General features: G+C 35.9%; 1 protein-coding gene across 1 annotated transcript in view; it reads right to left on the minus strand.

Annotated features, from left to right (window-relative positions):
* The window catches only part of LOC131157228 (uncharacterized), a 76184-nt gene that overhangs the window by 42166 nt on the left and 17894 nt on the right, over nucleotides 1-16124 (minus strand). The window contains exons 4-6 of the mRNA XM_058111216.1: nucleotides 14465-14883; nucleotides 14181-14262; nucleotides 13943-14015 (exon numbers count right to left, since the gene is read on the minus strand). Coding sequence (XP_057967199.1) covers nucleotides 13943-14015; nucleotides 14181-14262; nucleotides 14465-14834 — 525 coding nt within the window. The 5' untranslated portion in view covers nucleotides 14835-14883. The remainder of the gene's footprint in view (nucleotides 1-13942; nucleotides 14016-14180; nucleotides 14263-14464; nucleotides 14884-16124) is intronic.

Here is a 16124-nt window from a genome sequence, read left to right on the forward strand (position 1 = left end):
CTTTATTAGAAAACCCCTCACTTATAGCAGAGAAATACCGTGGTTCCAACCTTGAGACTTGGGGAAAACAAAATCAAACCCCAAGAATCTAAAACTGACTTAACCAACTAATTCAAAACCAATAAACCAATGACCAACAACCAAACAAATAAATAAGAACTAAACAACTGTAAGTGGAAAAAAAACAAAATTCTGGAAGATCTTGAGGAATAAACCAACCAATCCAATCTTCACAAACACCAGCACAAAGCATCACGAGCGCATGGAAGGAAATCCCAACAAATCCAATCGAATCATTCCCCTAGCTTGCTATGGAAGCTCATCCTAGCAACTATATGATCGAGATATACCAGATTCACCCTGCTTGGCAAAGAAATCCGCACTTTGATTCGCCTCCCTATAAACATGTTCCGCTTTGTAATGTATGCCTCTTAATACTAACACAAGGTCTTCCCACAATTCCCTTAAGTTCCAAGCCGAACACTTCCCAAAATTAATCCACTGAACCAACAAACTAGAGTCACAGGCAATCTCCACTTGATCAAATCCGATATCTTTGCATAGATTAATCCCTACAATAATTGCTTTCAATTCAGCCATATTATTGGTTCCATAACCCAATAATGAGGAAAAAGTTGCTTTAAATAATCCTCTTTCATCTCTTATCACGCCTCCACCACCAAAATTACCTGAGTTACCTCTATAGCTTCCATCCACATTCAACTTAATCCAACCTATCCCAGGTTTACACCATCTGTCTACACGAGGAAGACAAACCCTCACATTTTTTACTTGAATATCCAAAGCACGAAGGATTGCAATATCCGTGCAAGAAGCAGGTGCACATTTAGTTAACTTGTCCGAAATGGATCTCAACCAATATTTAATATCAAGTCACACAATTCTCATCGAATCATGAATTGATTCCATCTTGGCTCTACATCGACGAATCCAAAGTCTCCAAATGATGAGACTAGGTATGAGACCTACCAAAATGCCTAACTATGAGACTCGTCTTGCACAACTAAACCAGAAATTAACTCTGGCTTTCCATGTATTCGTTGCCATACAACTAACACCCAATGCCACTGTTGTTGTTTCCATACCTCCTGAGCAAAAGATCCCGTGCAAAACACATGGTCTAGAGATTCAATCTTGGCATTTGAACAACAATCACACCAAGAGGCCATCTGAACACCTACTTCTTGAATACAAGTATCAACTGAAAGACAAGCAAACCAAGACTTCCACATACAAATTGACACCTATTTTGGCAACATGGGATGCCAGATCCATTTTGAAACTAATAATTCCTCTTTACGCTCCCTTATAATTTCCCAAGCACTTGCCGTGGTAAATTTCCCATCTGTTGAAGGTTCCCAAATTACTGTATCTAGACCCTCCTTGCAAGAAATAGCAGAGTTAATTACTTCCTCAGCCTGTTCTTCACCCAACAGATCCACTAATAAATCAACATTCTACCCATCTCTATCCCAAACAATCTCATGTTCGTAACTTATGGTTTCTAATTTCCTAAACCTTAGCACAAAGGGGACCAGAGGCTAGCCATCAATCAAACCAGAAATAGGTCGACCCTTCTTTAATTTGAACACAAACATGCTCTAATACTTCAAGTGTCACACGAGCAATCGATCTCCAAAATCTAGTTCCTTTATCTGACTTTATTTCTCTCACTGCAAAAGATATGTCAGGTATACTGACAGTCAAGTAGATGAACTTGCCAACCAACTGCTTATATCGACGTTCGTCTTCAAAGTCCGATCCAACATCCCTAGGCAACTTCACATTGGGATCCATAGGAGTATCAACTAGTTTAGCTCCCAACAAACCAGTCACACTTAGCAAGTCCAACATATACTTTTGTTGAGATAGATTTAACCCTTTTCTGCACCATACGATCTCAATATCAAAAAAGTAACACAAAATACCCAAGACCTTGATTTGAACTTTTGCTTCAAGCTGCTACTTAACATCTGCAAATCCCACTATGGTCGCTACTAGTGATGATGATATCATCAACATAAACTACTAGAAGGTACCATACCTATATTTGTTTTGCAAACAAAAACCAAATGATCAAAGTAGCACTAGACAAAGCCAAATGCAGACACTACTGCGCTAAATTTGTCAAAGCAGGCTCGAGGGGATTGTTGAAAGGCCTTAAATGGCCTTATGCAACCTGCATGCTTTACCATCCTCCCCATGAGCAACATACCCAAAAGGATGCTCCATATATACCTCCTCCTGCAAATCTCTGTACCGAAAGGCATTCTTCACATCCAACTAATATAAGGGCCAATCAAAATTAATTGCCAATGAGATCAATACACAAACATATTTTAATCGAGCAATTGGAGAGAAGGTCTCAAAATAATCAATACCATACCTTTGGGTGTACCCTTTGGCAATCAACCGAGCCTTAAGCCATTCTATACAGCCCTAAGGAAGATATTTGATGGTGTAGACCCAACAACACCTAACCAACTCTTTACTAAGAGGAAGATCCACCAAGTCCCATGTCTTTCGAGTGGTCAAGAAATCCGTTTATGCATCCATTGCATGCGTCTGCCCAATGTTAGCAAGTGCTTCAGCATGTGAGGAAGGGATAGAAACTGAGGAAATTGACAAGGCAAAAGAACATATACGTCTAGAAAGGTGAAGAACTGAAACATAATGAGAAATAGGATAAGCAACTAAGGATTGCCGAGCACATGTTTGAGTACCTTTCCAGTGAGTAATGGGCAAATCCAACTCACATTGGGATGGATCTCCAAAACTAGAGGTCTAAATCATGATGGGCAAAGGAGATGTTTGCATGGTGGTAGCGATGTTTGTGCTTGCTTTCCTTCAGTCATAAACCTTCAATAGTTTCTTCAGATCAATAACAAATGGATTTGGAGGAGGAGAAGAAGATCGCTCGAGAGGAGTAAGGGTAGGAACTACGAACAGGAGGATCAACACAAGAGGGGGGCCATAAATTGTTGATGGAATCAAAAGAGATTCATCTAAGGAGGATCCAACACAGGACAATTAGGGTGTCCCCACAAAAAAGGTGACATCAGCACTAGCATATTTCCTATGTGGGTGGGGATCATAACATTTATATCTTTTTTGACTTCTTGAGCACCCACAAAGACACATTTAACAGCACCAAAAGAGGACTTCTACTAACCAGTATGTGGGACATGAACAAAAAATGTGCACCAACAAAGAACATGGATGTTCCTAGGTACACAATGGAGAAGGGAATGTGTCCCCTTAGAACAATTGGAGCATCCTATTGAGCAAAAAACAGGTTGTAAGAAGAGCATTGATCCAAAAGGTTTTAGTAACATGTATACAAAGGAGTAGAGACCATGCTATGTCAAGTAAATGTCTATTTTTCGCTCAACTACTCCATTATGCTGAGACATGAAGTTTGATGAATAATCCATTTGGCCAAGCAAAAAGACTGAAGCTCATTTTGAAAAAATTCAAGTGCATTATCAAATCAAAAAATTTGAATGTTGATGCCAAGCTGAGTTCTTATTTACTGGTATAATTAAATAAATACATTCAAAAATTCAGACCTATCTTTTTTTACAATAGATCTAGGTCATATGCAAAAAATCATCCACAATGGAGAAAAAATCTAGATGACCAATCAAATTCTTGACTCTACACAGACCATAAATATCTGAATGAATAAGAGAAAACAATGATTTACTACGAGATTCGACTCTAGATGGAGAAGATGTATATGCTTTCCTCACTGACACACAAAAACACTCAAAACTAGAAAGGACTCGAACTAATTAGGACAAGAACCAAAAATTGATGTAACCAGACCATCAGCAAAAGCAGCAGCACACAAGACACTGAATATAACTGAATTCACATCAGCAAATCACAATGAAAACACACAGCTTCCTGCCAAGGATGATGCACAACCTAACCCATAGGGAGGGCGTCCTTAAATGACTCTCAAACCAACTAGAAAATCAGATTTGAGGACTGACTAGGGGGGGATAAGGGGGAAAAAGAGTATCAAAACCAATTCAGATAAATAAGACTTGGAAGGAGATCAATGCTCTGATACCATGTTGTGAAGTTAGAGATGGAGGAGAGAAGAAGAAAAGAAGAGAAGAGGAGAGGAGAAGAAGAGAAAACGAGAGGAAAAAACTGGGCAGCATTTTCCTGGAGTCAAGTACAGCTACAGATCTGCCCTCTTACATATTATTAACTACAATAAAGCCAAAAGGGCAAAAATACTCCCATTAGCACAACCTAAATACAAAAATAACATAGTCTCTTCTAACAGTTACAAATTTCTTGAGCCCATCATTGTTTTAACTTAAGCAAATGGCAACAAGAGATTAATCAAGAAATAGTGGAGCAACATTGAGGATGCAAAACTGGCTGAGTGCCTAGTGGAGCTTGACAATGGCATTCAAGAGTGAGTTTAGTAAACAAATTGAGAAGTGGATGGAGCAGAAGCTGCCAGGTTGTGGACTTAAAGCACAACCACACATTTAATCAAGAGTGAAACTATTAAAAAAACAATATAATGCAATAGTAGATATGTTGGAACCTGGATGTAGTGGTTTTGGATGAGACGATGAACAGAAATGTGTTTCTAGTGAGAAGGATGAGTTTGATGAATGGATGAAGGTATGCACAGATATTTAATTACTTGTTAGATCACTTGCAATTCTTTAACTCTTTTTAATGACAACGATATGCTTGTTGGGTATGATAACAGGGTCATCCAATGCTACCAGTTTATGGAATAAACCCTTTCCACATTATGATGACCTATATCATATCATTAGCAAGGATAGAGCTACAGGAGCAGGTGCTGAAGGCACTGCAGATGCTACAAAGGAGCTTGCTATAGAGGAATTAGCATGTTGTGAAGAAGAGGATGATGTTGGCATGAATGACAAAGAAGGTTTAGAAGGTATTGATCCAACTGTTGCTGTTTCACAAGCCCAACCACCATCCTCAAGCGGAACTAAAAATTATACTAAAAAGCAAAGTAGAAGCAATGATGGTTGCTGGAGTCTTTTAAGTTTGAGAAAGCTTATGAGGTACCAAATGAAAATTTTTCAAAGATAGCAGATTCTTTGAGGGACAAGCTACTAGTAAACATTGAAGAATGGAACTAGTTGATGAGTTGCTAAAGGTGAAAGGACTCACTTTAGATGAATTGCTCACTACTACTAAGGTCAATGGGAAGCAAAGCCATAAGATTGATATTTTCTTCACACTTCCCAGCTGAACTAAAGATTTTGTGGGTTAGGAAACAAATTGAGGGTTTGACTGGCACTCTGGCAGGTACTGCCCCTCACTTGATTTGTAGATGACTACCAATACAGCAATATTACAGATATGATGCCGCTTTTGTGAATTTTCTCCCTCTTGTACGAGTTAGATGGCCAAGATCCTTTTGGTTGTGATCAAATATATGCATGCATGCTCAGGATCTCAGGATATATCTATGTTAAGCCTTTTGCAACAATGATCATTTATGACAATCACAATATTCTATGGTTTCATACAATAGTAATTTAAGGAATATGCTTAATGCAAATTTGCGTATTGCATGGCTTGGCAAATTATATGGAGAAAATATAATGGATTGGATTTCTATAATGGAGCAATATAATGGATTGACAATTTTATTTAGTTCATTATTAAAGTGAATGAGTGGTATAACAATAAAAGATAAATTAAGAAATGAACATATTCCCAATAAGTTGTGCCTAGCTCCTTTATAAGATAAGAGAAGGACAGTTCAAATGGTTTGGCCGTTTAGAACGTAGGCCAAATAGTGTGCCAATGAGGAGGAGTGAGTTAGTTACTGTGAGAGACAGTAAGAGTAGGAGTAGAGCTAAAATAACTTAGAGATAGTAAGGATTTAAGACTTGGTTTGTTGTTGGTATTGTTCTCCTTGTCGTTTTCATTGTCGTCATTATGATGGTTGAATTCAATTTGATATATATTAACAATATGTTTTTGTTATAGATTAGCTAGCTCTATTAAAAAAATAGCGAAAGAGATTTTAGGTGAATCAAATGAAAGATTTTCGAATAGCAAAGAAAGTTGGTGGTGGGATAAAGATGTACAAAAAGTCGTAAAGACAAAAATAACTTGGTATAAAACATGGCAAAAATGTAGAAATAAATATAAGTTTGAAAAGTATAAGGAGATGAGAAAAGATGCAAAAAAATGGCCATCAGTGAAGCTAAATACAATTCATTTAATAGTTTGTATGATAGATTAGATATAAAAGAAGGGGAAAGAGATATATTTAAACTTGCTAAAGCTAGAGAAAGGAAGAGTAAGGACTCAGGAAATGTAAAATGTATAAAAAGTGAGGATGATGTTGTCTTGGTTAAGGACAAAGACATTAAAGAAAGATGGCGAAGTTACTTTAGTAAGTTGTTTAATGAAAACCAAATAGAAGGCTTAAACCTAGAATTGTCAAATGAGGAAAAGACTAAAAATATGAGATTTATTCGCAAAAGCAGAGTTAACGAAGTTAAGTTTGCACCAAAAAAGATAAAAAATGGGAAAGCTATAGGGCCGGACAACATTCCAATTGAAGTTTGGAAATGCTTAGGTGATAACAGAATTATATGGTTAACTAATTTATTTAATAAAATAGTAAAAACTAAGAAAATTCCAGATGAATAGAGGAAAAGCACTTTAATACCTATATACAAAAATAAAGGAGATATTCAAAATTGTAATAACTATCGTGGAATTAAACTTACGAGTCATACGATGAAACTAGGGGAAAGGGTAGTTGAACAAAGATTAAGGTTAGAAACGAAGGTCTCAGAAAATCAATATGGTTTTATGTCTGGGAGATCTACCACAGAAGCTATATATCTTTTAAGAAGATTAATGGAAAAGTTTAGGGAAAATAAGAGGGACTTGCATATGGTATTTATTGACCTAGAGAAAGCAATGATAGGATACCTAAGCAAGTTCTATGGTGGGTTTTTGAAAAAAAAAAGGTACATGTAGTAGGTATACTGATATCATTAAGGATATGTATGATGGAGTAATGACTAGTATAAGGATTATAGATGGAGAAACTAGAGAATTTCCAATCACCATAGGTATATATCAAGGATCTGCTTTGAACCCTTATCTTTTTGCTTTAGTGATGAACCAACTAACTAAGAGTATTCAAGAGGAGATTCCATGGTGTACATTGTTTGCAGATGATATTGTATTAATTGATGAAAGTACGGACGGAGTAGAGGCCGAGTTAGAATTATGGAAAGAAGCTTTGGAATCTAGAGGCTTTTGAAGTATAAATAAGATAGAATATATGAAATGAAATTTCAGTAATGGTAGGAGGAATATTGGAGGCAAAGTTAAACTTGATGATGAAGAAATAAATTGAACTTGTAGATTTCAATACCTTGGATTTATTATGCGAGCTAAAGGAGAAATTGAAGATGATAAAATGCATAGAGTTAAAGCAGGTTAGGTAAAATGGAGAAGTGCTTCAAGGGTGCTTTGTGATCGTAGAATACCCTTAAAATTAAAAGGGAAGTTTTATAGGGGAGCTATAAAAGCAGCTATGCTATATGGATCAAAATGTTGGGCGACAAAGAAACAGAATATCCAAAAAGTAAAAGTTGGCGAGATGAGAATGCTTAGATGGATGAGTGGTATAACATTGAAAGATAAATTAAGTAATGAACATATTCGCGGTAAGTTAGGTGTAGCTCCTATAGAAGATAAGATAAATGAGGGACGACTCAGATGGTATGAACACTTGCAACGTAGGCCACGTAGTGCATCAGCGAAGAAGAATGAGTTAGTTACTGTGGGGGGCAGTAGAAGGGGTAGGGTAGACCTAAAATAACTTGGAAGGAGATAGTGAGTAAGGATTTAATATCCCTAATTTGTCAAAAGAAATGGTCCATGATCGCATAAATTGGTGGAAAATGATTCATATAGCCAACCCCACCTAGTGGGGCTTAAGGCTTGGTTTTGTTTTGTTGCTGTTGTTATGATTTTGAGCTGAAAAATAATTATTATTTGAATACTAATCATATACAAGTGAAGGTATAATGGTAATCTTGTTAAAATGCCTACTAGAATCCCACATTGAGCCAAACAATAACATGGGCAACTTGTGCACATTCCTAAGAATCTTAGTGTGAATCAACCAAAAAATATTCCCATGAGGCAGAGTTTAGGATTTAGGGTTTAGGGTTTAGGGTGACATCCCATTCCCAGGAACGAGATTCTTGGAAATTCCATTCCATGGGAATGCTTTTTATGCCACAAACCAAATGCCTCCTAAGACAAATGCTCAAGCAAATTCCTCTAAAACACTACCCATCTCTTCCAAATGATCAATATCCTCCATCGTCTTAAAATTACTAGCCTTCTTAGCCTCCATTTGAGAGTACTTAAAAGAAGTGCTTATAGCACTTATCATTTAAAATAAGCACTTCTACCCAAAAAAACAAAAACAATGGCGTTTGGCTTATACTACAACAAACTTGAGAACTATTTAAAAGAATTTTGAGAAACAATCCAAGATAACTTTTTAGCCACTTATAAGTTGTACTGTTCATGGACGAGGTCAATTTGTAAATATAAGAAAATTTAGTGGCTATTTTATAATTTAAAATACATATAAGAAGATAATCACATATTTTTTTATTATGTATTATAATATATGAATCATTGATAAAACATAATTCAATTCCGGGATGAAGAAGAAGAACCATTCATTAATTTAAATTAATATTAAAAAATTAAAAAAACTAATTTAATTAATAATATTATTTTAACATAAATTAATATGATAATCATATGTCATAAATTTACATTAATAACAAGATTATTATCAATCAATAAATAATATTATTATATTATTTTAATACGTATAAAATATTTAAATTTTAATTATAAATCTAATATAATTATCATTTTAAAATTTAATTATGAAATATTAATATTTTGATTTTAAATATGTTTAAAAATAATTATATATTATTTTACTACGTATTATGACATATTAGTTATTATAACTCTAGATTGAACAAAAACCATTTGTTAATTTAATTAAAATTCCTATTTAATTAATAATATTATTTTTATCATAAATTAATATGATAGTAATATGCTATAAATATACATTAATAACAAGATTATTATTAATTAAAAATAATAATCTTAAATTATTTTATTTATTAGAAAATATTTAAATTTTAATTAAAAATAATTATTAATGTAATTGTTAATTAAAAATATTAATATTTGTAATTTAAATATATTTTAAAATAATCATATAGCACCCTATAATGAAAGTATCTAAATATTGTTTATTTTAAACACAACCAAACACCACTCATAACTTTCGGCATTTTTCGAATTCAGCACTTATTAAATTAAGCACATGTTCTAAAAAGCACTTCTGCATAAGTGGTTCCAAATGATTCCCTAATCCGCACATCACCAAAGACTTCCTTACTCCAACTTTTCAAAGCGACCTTTGGAGCTTCCATTCTCTTCAATCTAAACCCCTCCCAACCCTCATTGAGCAATTACACTGAGATTTCCCAACAGAAGACAAAAAAGAAGGATGGGAAAGCCACATATTTTCATATTTGAATAATGTGGGACAGCATCACATTAAATGAATCCGAAATAGGAGTAAAAGGATCTGAAACAGGCCTACCAAAAATCTATTGAGAAATTCTAGGAAAAACGTCCTCCCACTTAGTACAACAAGAAACGTATCCAAACAACTATCCACAGAATTGTCACCTCCAACCAACCAAGTGTAGCATTGGCCAACGGAAAATCACAGAGACCACAGTCCCAGATAAAACTATCAAAACACAACATGCTATAAGTAAACTTGGATAAAATCCCCAGTCCCCACCTCAAATTCAGTTAGGGGAACAAAAACTGTAAACACACCATCCCAAGACAAAGACTTAAACCTTTTATATGGTAAAGGCAATTGCATTAAGACCAGAGAAGAGATTGCAATATAAAAGAGAGGACAAGAAATCCTCAATAAAAAAGAAAAGAGAAAATGAAAACAAAAAAGAAAAGAAATTAATTAAAAGAACTAAATAAGAAAGCCCCCTCTTCAACCCCTTGCTATTATAATTCACCAAACAGTGCAGGTTAGCTAATTCCCTGTGTCCTTTCTTCATCTTGCTATTACCCCCATCCAAACGAACATTGTTTCCTCCAAGATCAAACAATAAAGGACCCATCTTATCCAGCAATTGTTCAGCTACTAAGTCCATCACATTAATCTCCTCCACAGGAATAGGCAGAATCCCATCCTTACACTTATGCTCCATACCCATTCCATCATCCTCAAAGAGAGGAACACCCTCCAAACCTTCCATCAGAGATAGATGAACGTGCAATAAATCAAGTAAATCATACCAATCAGAAACATAGTCAAACATCTAGAAGCAGATGGCCATCATGATCACACTGACTAGTGTCATCACTCTCGCTATCTTACACATCACCCATTTTTCCTTCTCCTTTCCTTTATTAGCCGTCTCATCTATATCCCCTTGTTTGCCACTCAAAGAGTCCACAATACACAAACAACCTTAAGCATTTCTTCTCAAAAAAATTTTCAACCTTCCATCAGAAACACCTCAACCTATTTTTTATATCCCCATCAGCCCACCAGTGGACGTAAACCCTATTGCAGGTATCATTTCCAATAGATCTTCCCTTGCAATTAACATTATCACCCGCATCATCATCATTGCCCTAAAACTTTTCCTACATCCTTCATGATCCTTAATCAACACCACCCCCCCATTTCCACACGCCAATCGATACTGATCTCGTCATGACAGCAGCCCTTTCCCACTGACAACAGAGAAATGTCAACCAGCCTCCCACTAACATCAAAACCATTGTGTACGAACTTCTGCTCTGCAGCATGCATCTCGCCCTTACCCCTAATGTACAGAATATGAACTCAGCTTCTTCTTCTCCAACTGGAAGCCAGAACCAGTAGGCTGCAAGAAAGAACACTAATAAAGTGGATCCCTGGCCCCTGCATTTTACCCCCATTTTCCTTGCCAAGCATATTGGCCCCAATAGTCCTCGAGTAAATTGGAGTAGGGGGGCCTGCTTTGAACACCCAGTAGATTCTCAAACAAATCAGGTCTGGTCAGTCAAAGCCCCACAATGGGCCTTGGCCACATGTTCTGCCTTGGTAATGTTAACTTTTTGAGTCCGATCCCTGTTTGATAATGACAAATCGTAAGAATTTTATTTGTGCATTTAGTGTATGAACAGATGTATATTTCAAAAGGCACAAATACTCAAAGCAACATGGAAGCCATGAGGAACTTAAAGCACATATGACTTGGCCCATTCCATGGAAGATTGACGAGCAGAAGGATGAAGACAATTAATTTTTCAATTGTATTTGCATTTAGTTGTATTTGTAAATGCATGCCTCACATGATATGATGGAAAGTTCAAAAACAAGCTTAGATTGACCCTAGGTAATCAACTTTTTCATGGAAAACATACTACTAAAATGTTAAACTCATAAGAAGGCTAACTGGCATGAAAAACAAGGGAATCGTCGCCTAATGCTCAGTAGCCTTATCGAGTTTCTGCCCAGGTCAATCGTCGACGAATGGCATTGACTTGTCAACGAAAAGGCATGACTCGTCAACAAAAGGGTTTTGACTCGTCGACGACTTTTTCCAATAGTCTTAACGAGTTCTCAGCCCAGGTGACTCGTCGACAACTCGTATCGGGAACAGAACGCCAACGGCCATAAAACAGCTAGTTTTCAAAGTAAAATAATATTTTACTTCCCCAACGGCCATATAACGACTACTTTGGGTTTTCGCCTATAAATACAATGCCCAACACTCTCTAAACAAGTTTTGCAAAGCATATATCATACTCTATCATCTATTGGCCATTTATTTTCTCATCTACTCAATCTTTGAAGCATTTACTCTCACATTCTCTTTATTGCAAAATATTTTTTGAGAGCGCACATTCATTGTTTCTCCTACACTTCTCTTGGAAATATTTTTTGGAGAAACCATTGGTAGCTAGTGAATCTTTGAGCATTCCTATTGCAACATTCAAGAGCTCATTTTATTCTTTCATTGCAAAAATTATTTTGTGAGGAAAACCCTAGCATCTCCTACACAATTTTTGAAAATCATTTTTGGAGAAACCATTTGGTGGTCTTAAACTCTATTGAGCTTAAATCAAATCTTGTGAGAGTGCATTTGATATTATTTGTACAAATTAGCTTGTTCAAGAAGCAGTTCATTGTACTCAAATATTTTTATTTCCTTTGTATTTAGCGGTTTGGGTATAGAACCGTGCTAGGCCTGGGGTATCGCCTAAAGAGGCAGCGCAGCCTAGAGGGAGTGGTGTATAAGGTGGCTCCGCCTTGTTTAAGGAGTGGAATAGTGGAATCCTCAAGCGGGTTGAGTTGAGATGAGGACGTAGGTGGGGATAGCCAAACCTCGTAAAAATCTCGTGTTTGCTTCTCTTTCCCTACTCTCTTTAAATTTCCGCTTGTGTATGTTTATATTTATTTTACTGTGATTATTGTGAATGCCTTAAATTTTTATTGCACTTGAGATTGATTGTGTAATACTGATTGTTTGAAAAATCCTTAGCTTAAATTAGTTTGGTTGTGTAATACTGAAACTTGTTTATGCCCGAGCTTGTGATTGTGTGGTTGTGTTTTAAAAATAGGACATAAGTGACCTAGAATTTCTAAAATATCCAATTCATACATTGGACCTCAACAATTTCCAATTGGACCAGCTCTTTGGCCTGCTCCAAATAAAAAATAACCCAGAACTAGCATCTTACTCGATAAAGGGCCCAAACCCAATACAACTGTGAAGGACCCAGGCCCAACCCAACCCATCTTCAAACTCTCACTTAGTTGTCTTCCTCAGCTACACCTTGCAGCTTCTGACCGTTCTATGTTAGAATATGCTTCATCGCTTCACCATACTATAAACATGAACATTTTTGGACATCATGAGTCATGAATTTCTCCCACAATTGACCTCCTTGCTGCACAGCATATGCAATGCCCTTCACCAGACGTGAATCCTTCTTCTATGTTACTTCCAGAACTAATCAAAGTTCTTCTGCGGAATTCCTCCATCCACAACCACAATACCCTCCTGCATTAAAAACAGAAAATCTCTTGCAATTCCACCCCAAACCTACTTCCAAAAATTTAACAAGTTTCCTAAACCTAATCGCATGCAGTATTCAACCCTCTCAATTGTAGTTTTACACTAGAACTCCCCAATTGTCCAACCACTGAGGACAAACCTTCTGCAATCCATCTCACAGCCTCCAATGAAACACTAACCCAGCAATTAATGGCTGGATTTTCTCTAACAGAAATAAAAAGCCACCTTTTCCACTTTCTCTAGTTGCAGATCAAAGGATTTCCTTTCAATCTTGACATTAAAGCAAACACAATCGCCTCTAATGGCAAGAGATCACAATGGCTAAACGAGAATGAGAAGAAAATGAGAGCTTTATAAGAGGAGAGAGGTCAAAGTGAGAGTGCCAGCCAAACTAAGAAGGATTGTACACCGAAGAAACCCACCACAGACCCTTTCCATGTACCTCCAAACAGATCAAGAGAGTAAAACTACTTTCAAATTATTTGGAGAAACCATGCATGTTACATAGATGATAAAGTTGATTAAACGATCTATGAGAAAAATAATCCAGTGCACAGAAAAACACTGCATTATTACTATATCCTATATAGGTCTAACCTCTAATTAACTCAGTTTGGATAAAAGGATGAATAGAATTACTTTCTACTGGTACAGACACAAAAGGAAACATAAAGGCCGTCAAAACCTACTGATTCTAACAATACAAAAAAATAGCTTACTTTGGATGAGGCATGTTTAGCATGCCACTCTGACCACTGCTGCAATAATTCCTCAAGCTTCCGTTTACTATTTCTGGAAAAAAAGAACAATTAGCGTTAATAAATCACAACACAAATAACTTCCTTAGAACATACTGCATCTAAAGAACTCCTTTTAGAAGTCATACAACTGATTCAAATCTCTAAAATGTGCTCTTTTTATCAATATTAAGAAACAATGATTAAATCCCACCCTGACCTTGTTAAGGAATTATAGATAATATGTACCGAAGGATTCTGTTCATCAAATGTCGTTCTTGCTCTCTTAACACCTAATACAGCTGGAACATTAAATTATGGAAAACAGTAAAGTCAGAGAATATTTAATAAGCTGCAGGAGAGATTGGTTAATTTAATTCATTGCAATCATTGGTTGCAGAAGAAAACCTGCTGTATTGGTTATCCAAATTCAGAAGGCATACAGAATAATAGCATATACAGGAAAGCAATTTTTGTTGTATGTCAAAAGTGGAAACAGGATACGACTTCCATCTATACTAAGATTGCTGACAGGAGCTTCATCTTGAGCAGTCGAGAAACCATTCTCGGTATGCACTCTTGAGCTTAGTTCAACAGCAACAGTTTCAGTCACTTCGATGCTCTCTTGCAGAACAGATTGACAGTCAACCTTATCCTTTTCAATGTCTGTTCCTTCTACAACTTGTCCACCTTCAATTTCAATATTTCCCTTGCCAGACCCCTGGTTTTCAACTTTCAGTTCATATTCTTTAACCTTGGAATTCATAGGACCAGGATCTGCTTCGTTAGGCTCATTATTAGACTCATGAAGGTTGTTCTCACTTTCAGAACCACGAGTAGCAGTGAGGTGAATTAAATCCTCAGTTTCCATCATTAAATGAGAAAGCAGCTTCTGACATCCATAGTCCAACAAAACACAAACTCTGCATGAAAGAAGTCTTTATTATTATTGGTTCAGCTAGATTTTCTCAAAGAAGACTTGGAGAAAATAATGATGATATGATTATGAATAGACCTTTGCTCTTTAATCAACAATATACATGCTCTTTCACCTTTAAAAATTTACAAATACAGTATGGATTCTCTACACTACAATCTATATTCATTATTTAAAAATAAGGAAGAATGATCTTCCTTACAAAATATAAAATGTGTAGACACCTACAATCAGGAAATAAAAATCAATACAAATCACTACTTCAAAGACAAACATAATAATAAACATGAAGATGAGAAAAGTAGAAAATAACCATGGTAGCTCAATGATCATTCCCCTGGACCACAAAAAATATAGCATATTGAATAGATAGAGTTGACCAAAATAGATTTCAAATATTTTAATTCATTAAGTAAAAACAGGACTAACAGTAATTGAGGTGAAAATCAAATTTTCAGTTAATTTACATAACCTTTACTCATGTGCCCAAATCCATTATTACCATTTTACTGTTTTATTTTAATAATATTTGAGATGGCTGCTAGTAAACATTTTCCATCAAGTCTGAGGTTTTAAGTCAGAATTGCACATGGGATCACTCGAAGGGTTAGCAAGATTAGATCATATGATCATCAGACTATACATTCAATATAAAATTGCATTTATATGTATTTTCATACAACCAACCAAGCCTTAAGTCCCCCACTAGGTGGGGTCAGCTACATGAATCCTTTTCCGCCAATTGACACGATCATAGGCAATTTTCTCTAACAAATTCAGGGCTATTCGATCCTTACTCCCTCATTCCAAGTTATTTTATGTCTACACCTACCCTTTCTAATCTCTCTCACAGTAACTAGCTCACTCCTCACAAGTGCACTACTTGGCCTATGTTGCACATGCCCAAACCATCCAAGCCATTCCTCCCTTATCTTGTCTTCTACAGGAGCTATGGCTAACTTACCATGAATATGTTCATTCCATAATTTATCTTTTAGCATTATACCACTCATCCACTTTAGCATTCTCAGCAACTTTTACTTTTTGGATATTTTGTTTTTTAGTTGCCTAACATTTTGGTCCATATAGCATAGTTGGTCTCACAGTCATCCTATAGAACTTCCTTTTAATTTTAAGGATATTCTATGATCATACAGCAATTCCGAAGCATTACTCCATTTTACCCAACTTTCTTTAACTCTATGTATTACATTTTTTTCAATTTCT

Source organism: Malania oleifera, chromosome 1 (assembly GCF_029873635.1).
Source record: "Malania oleifera isolate guangnan ecotype guangnan chromosome 1, ASM2987363v1, whole genome shotgun sequence".
NCBI lineage: Eukaryota > Viridiplantae > Streptophyta > Magnoliopsida > Santalales > Ximeniaceae > Malania > Malania oleifera.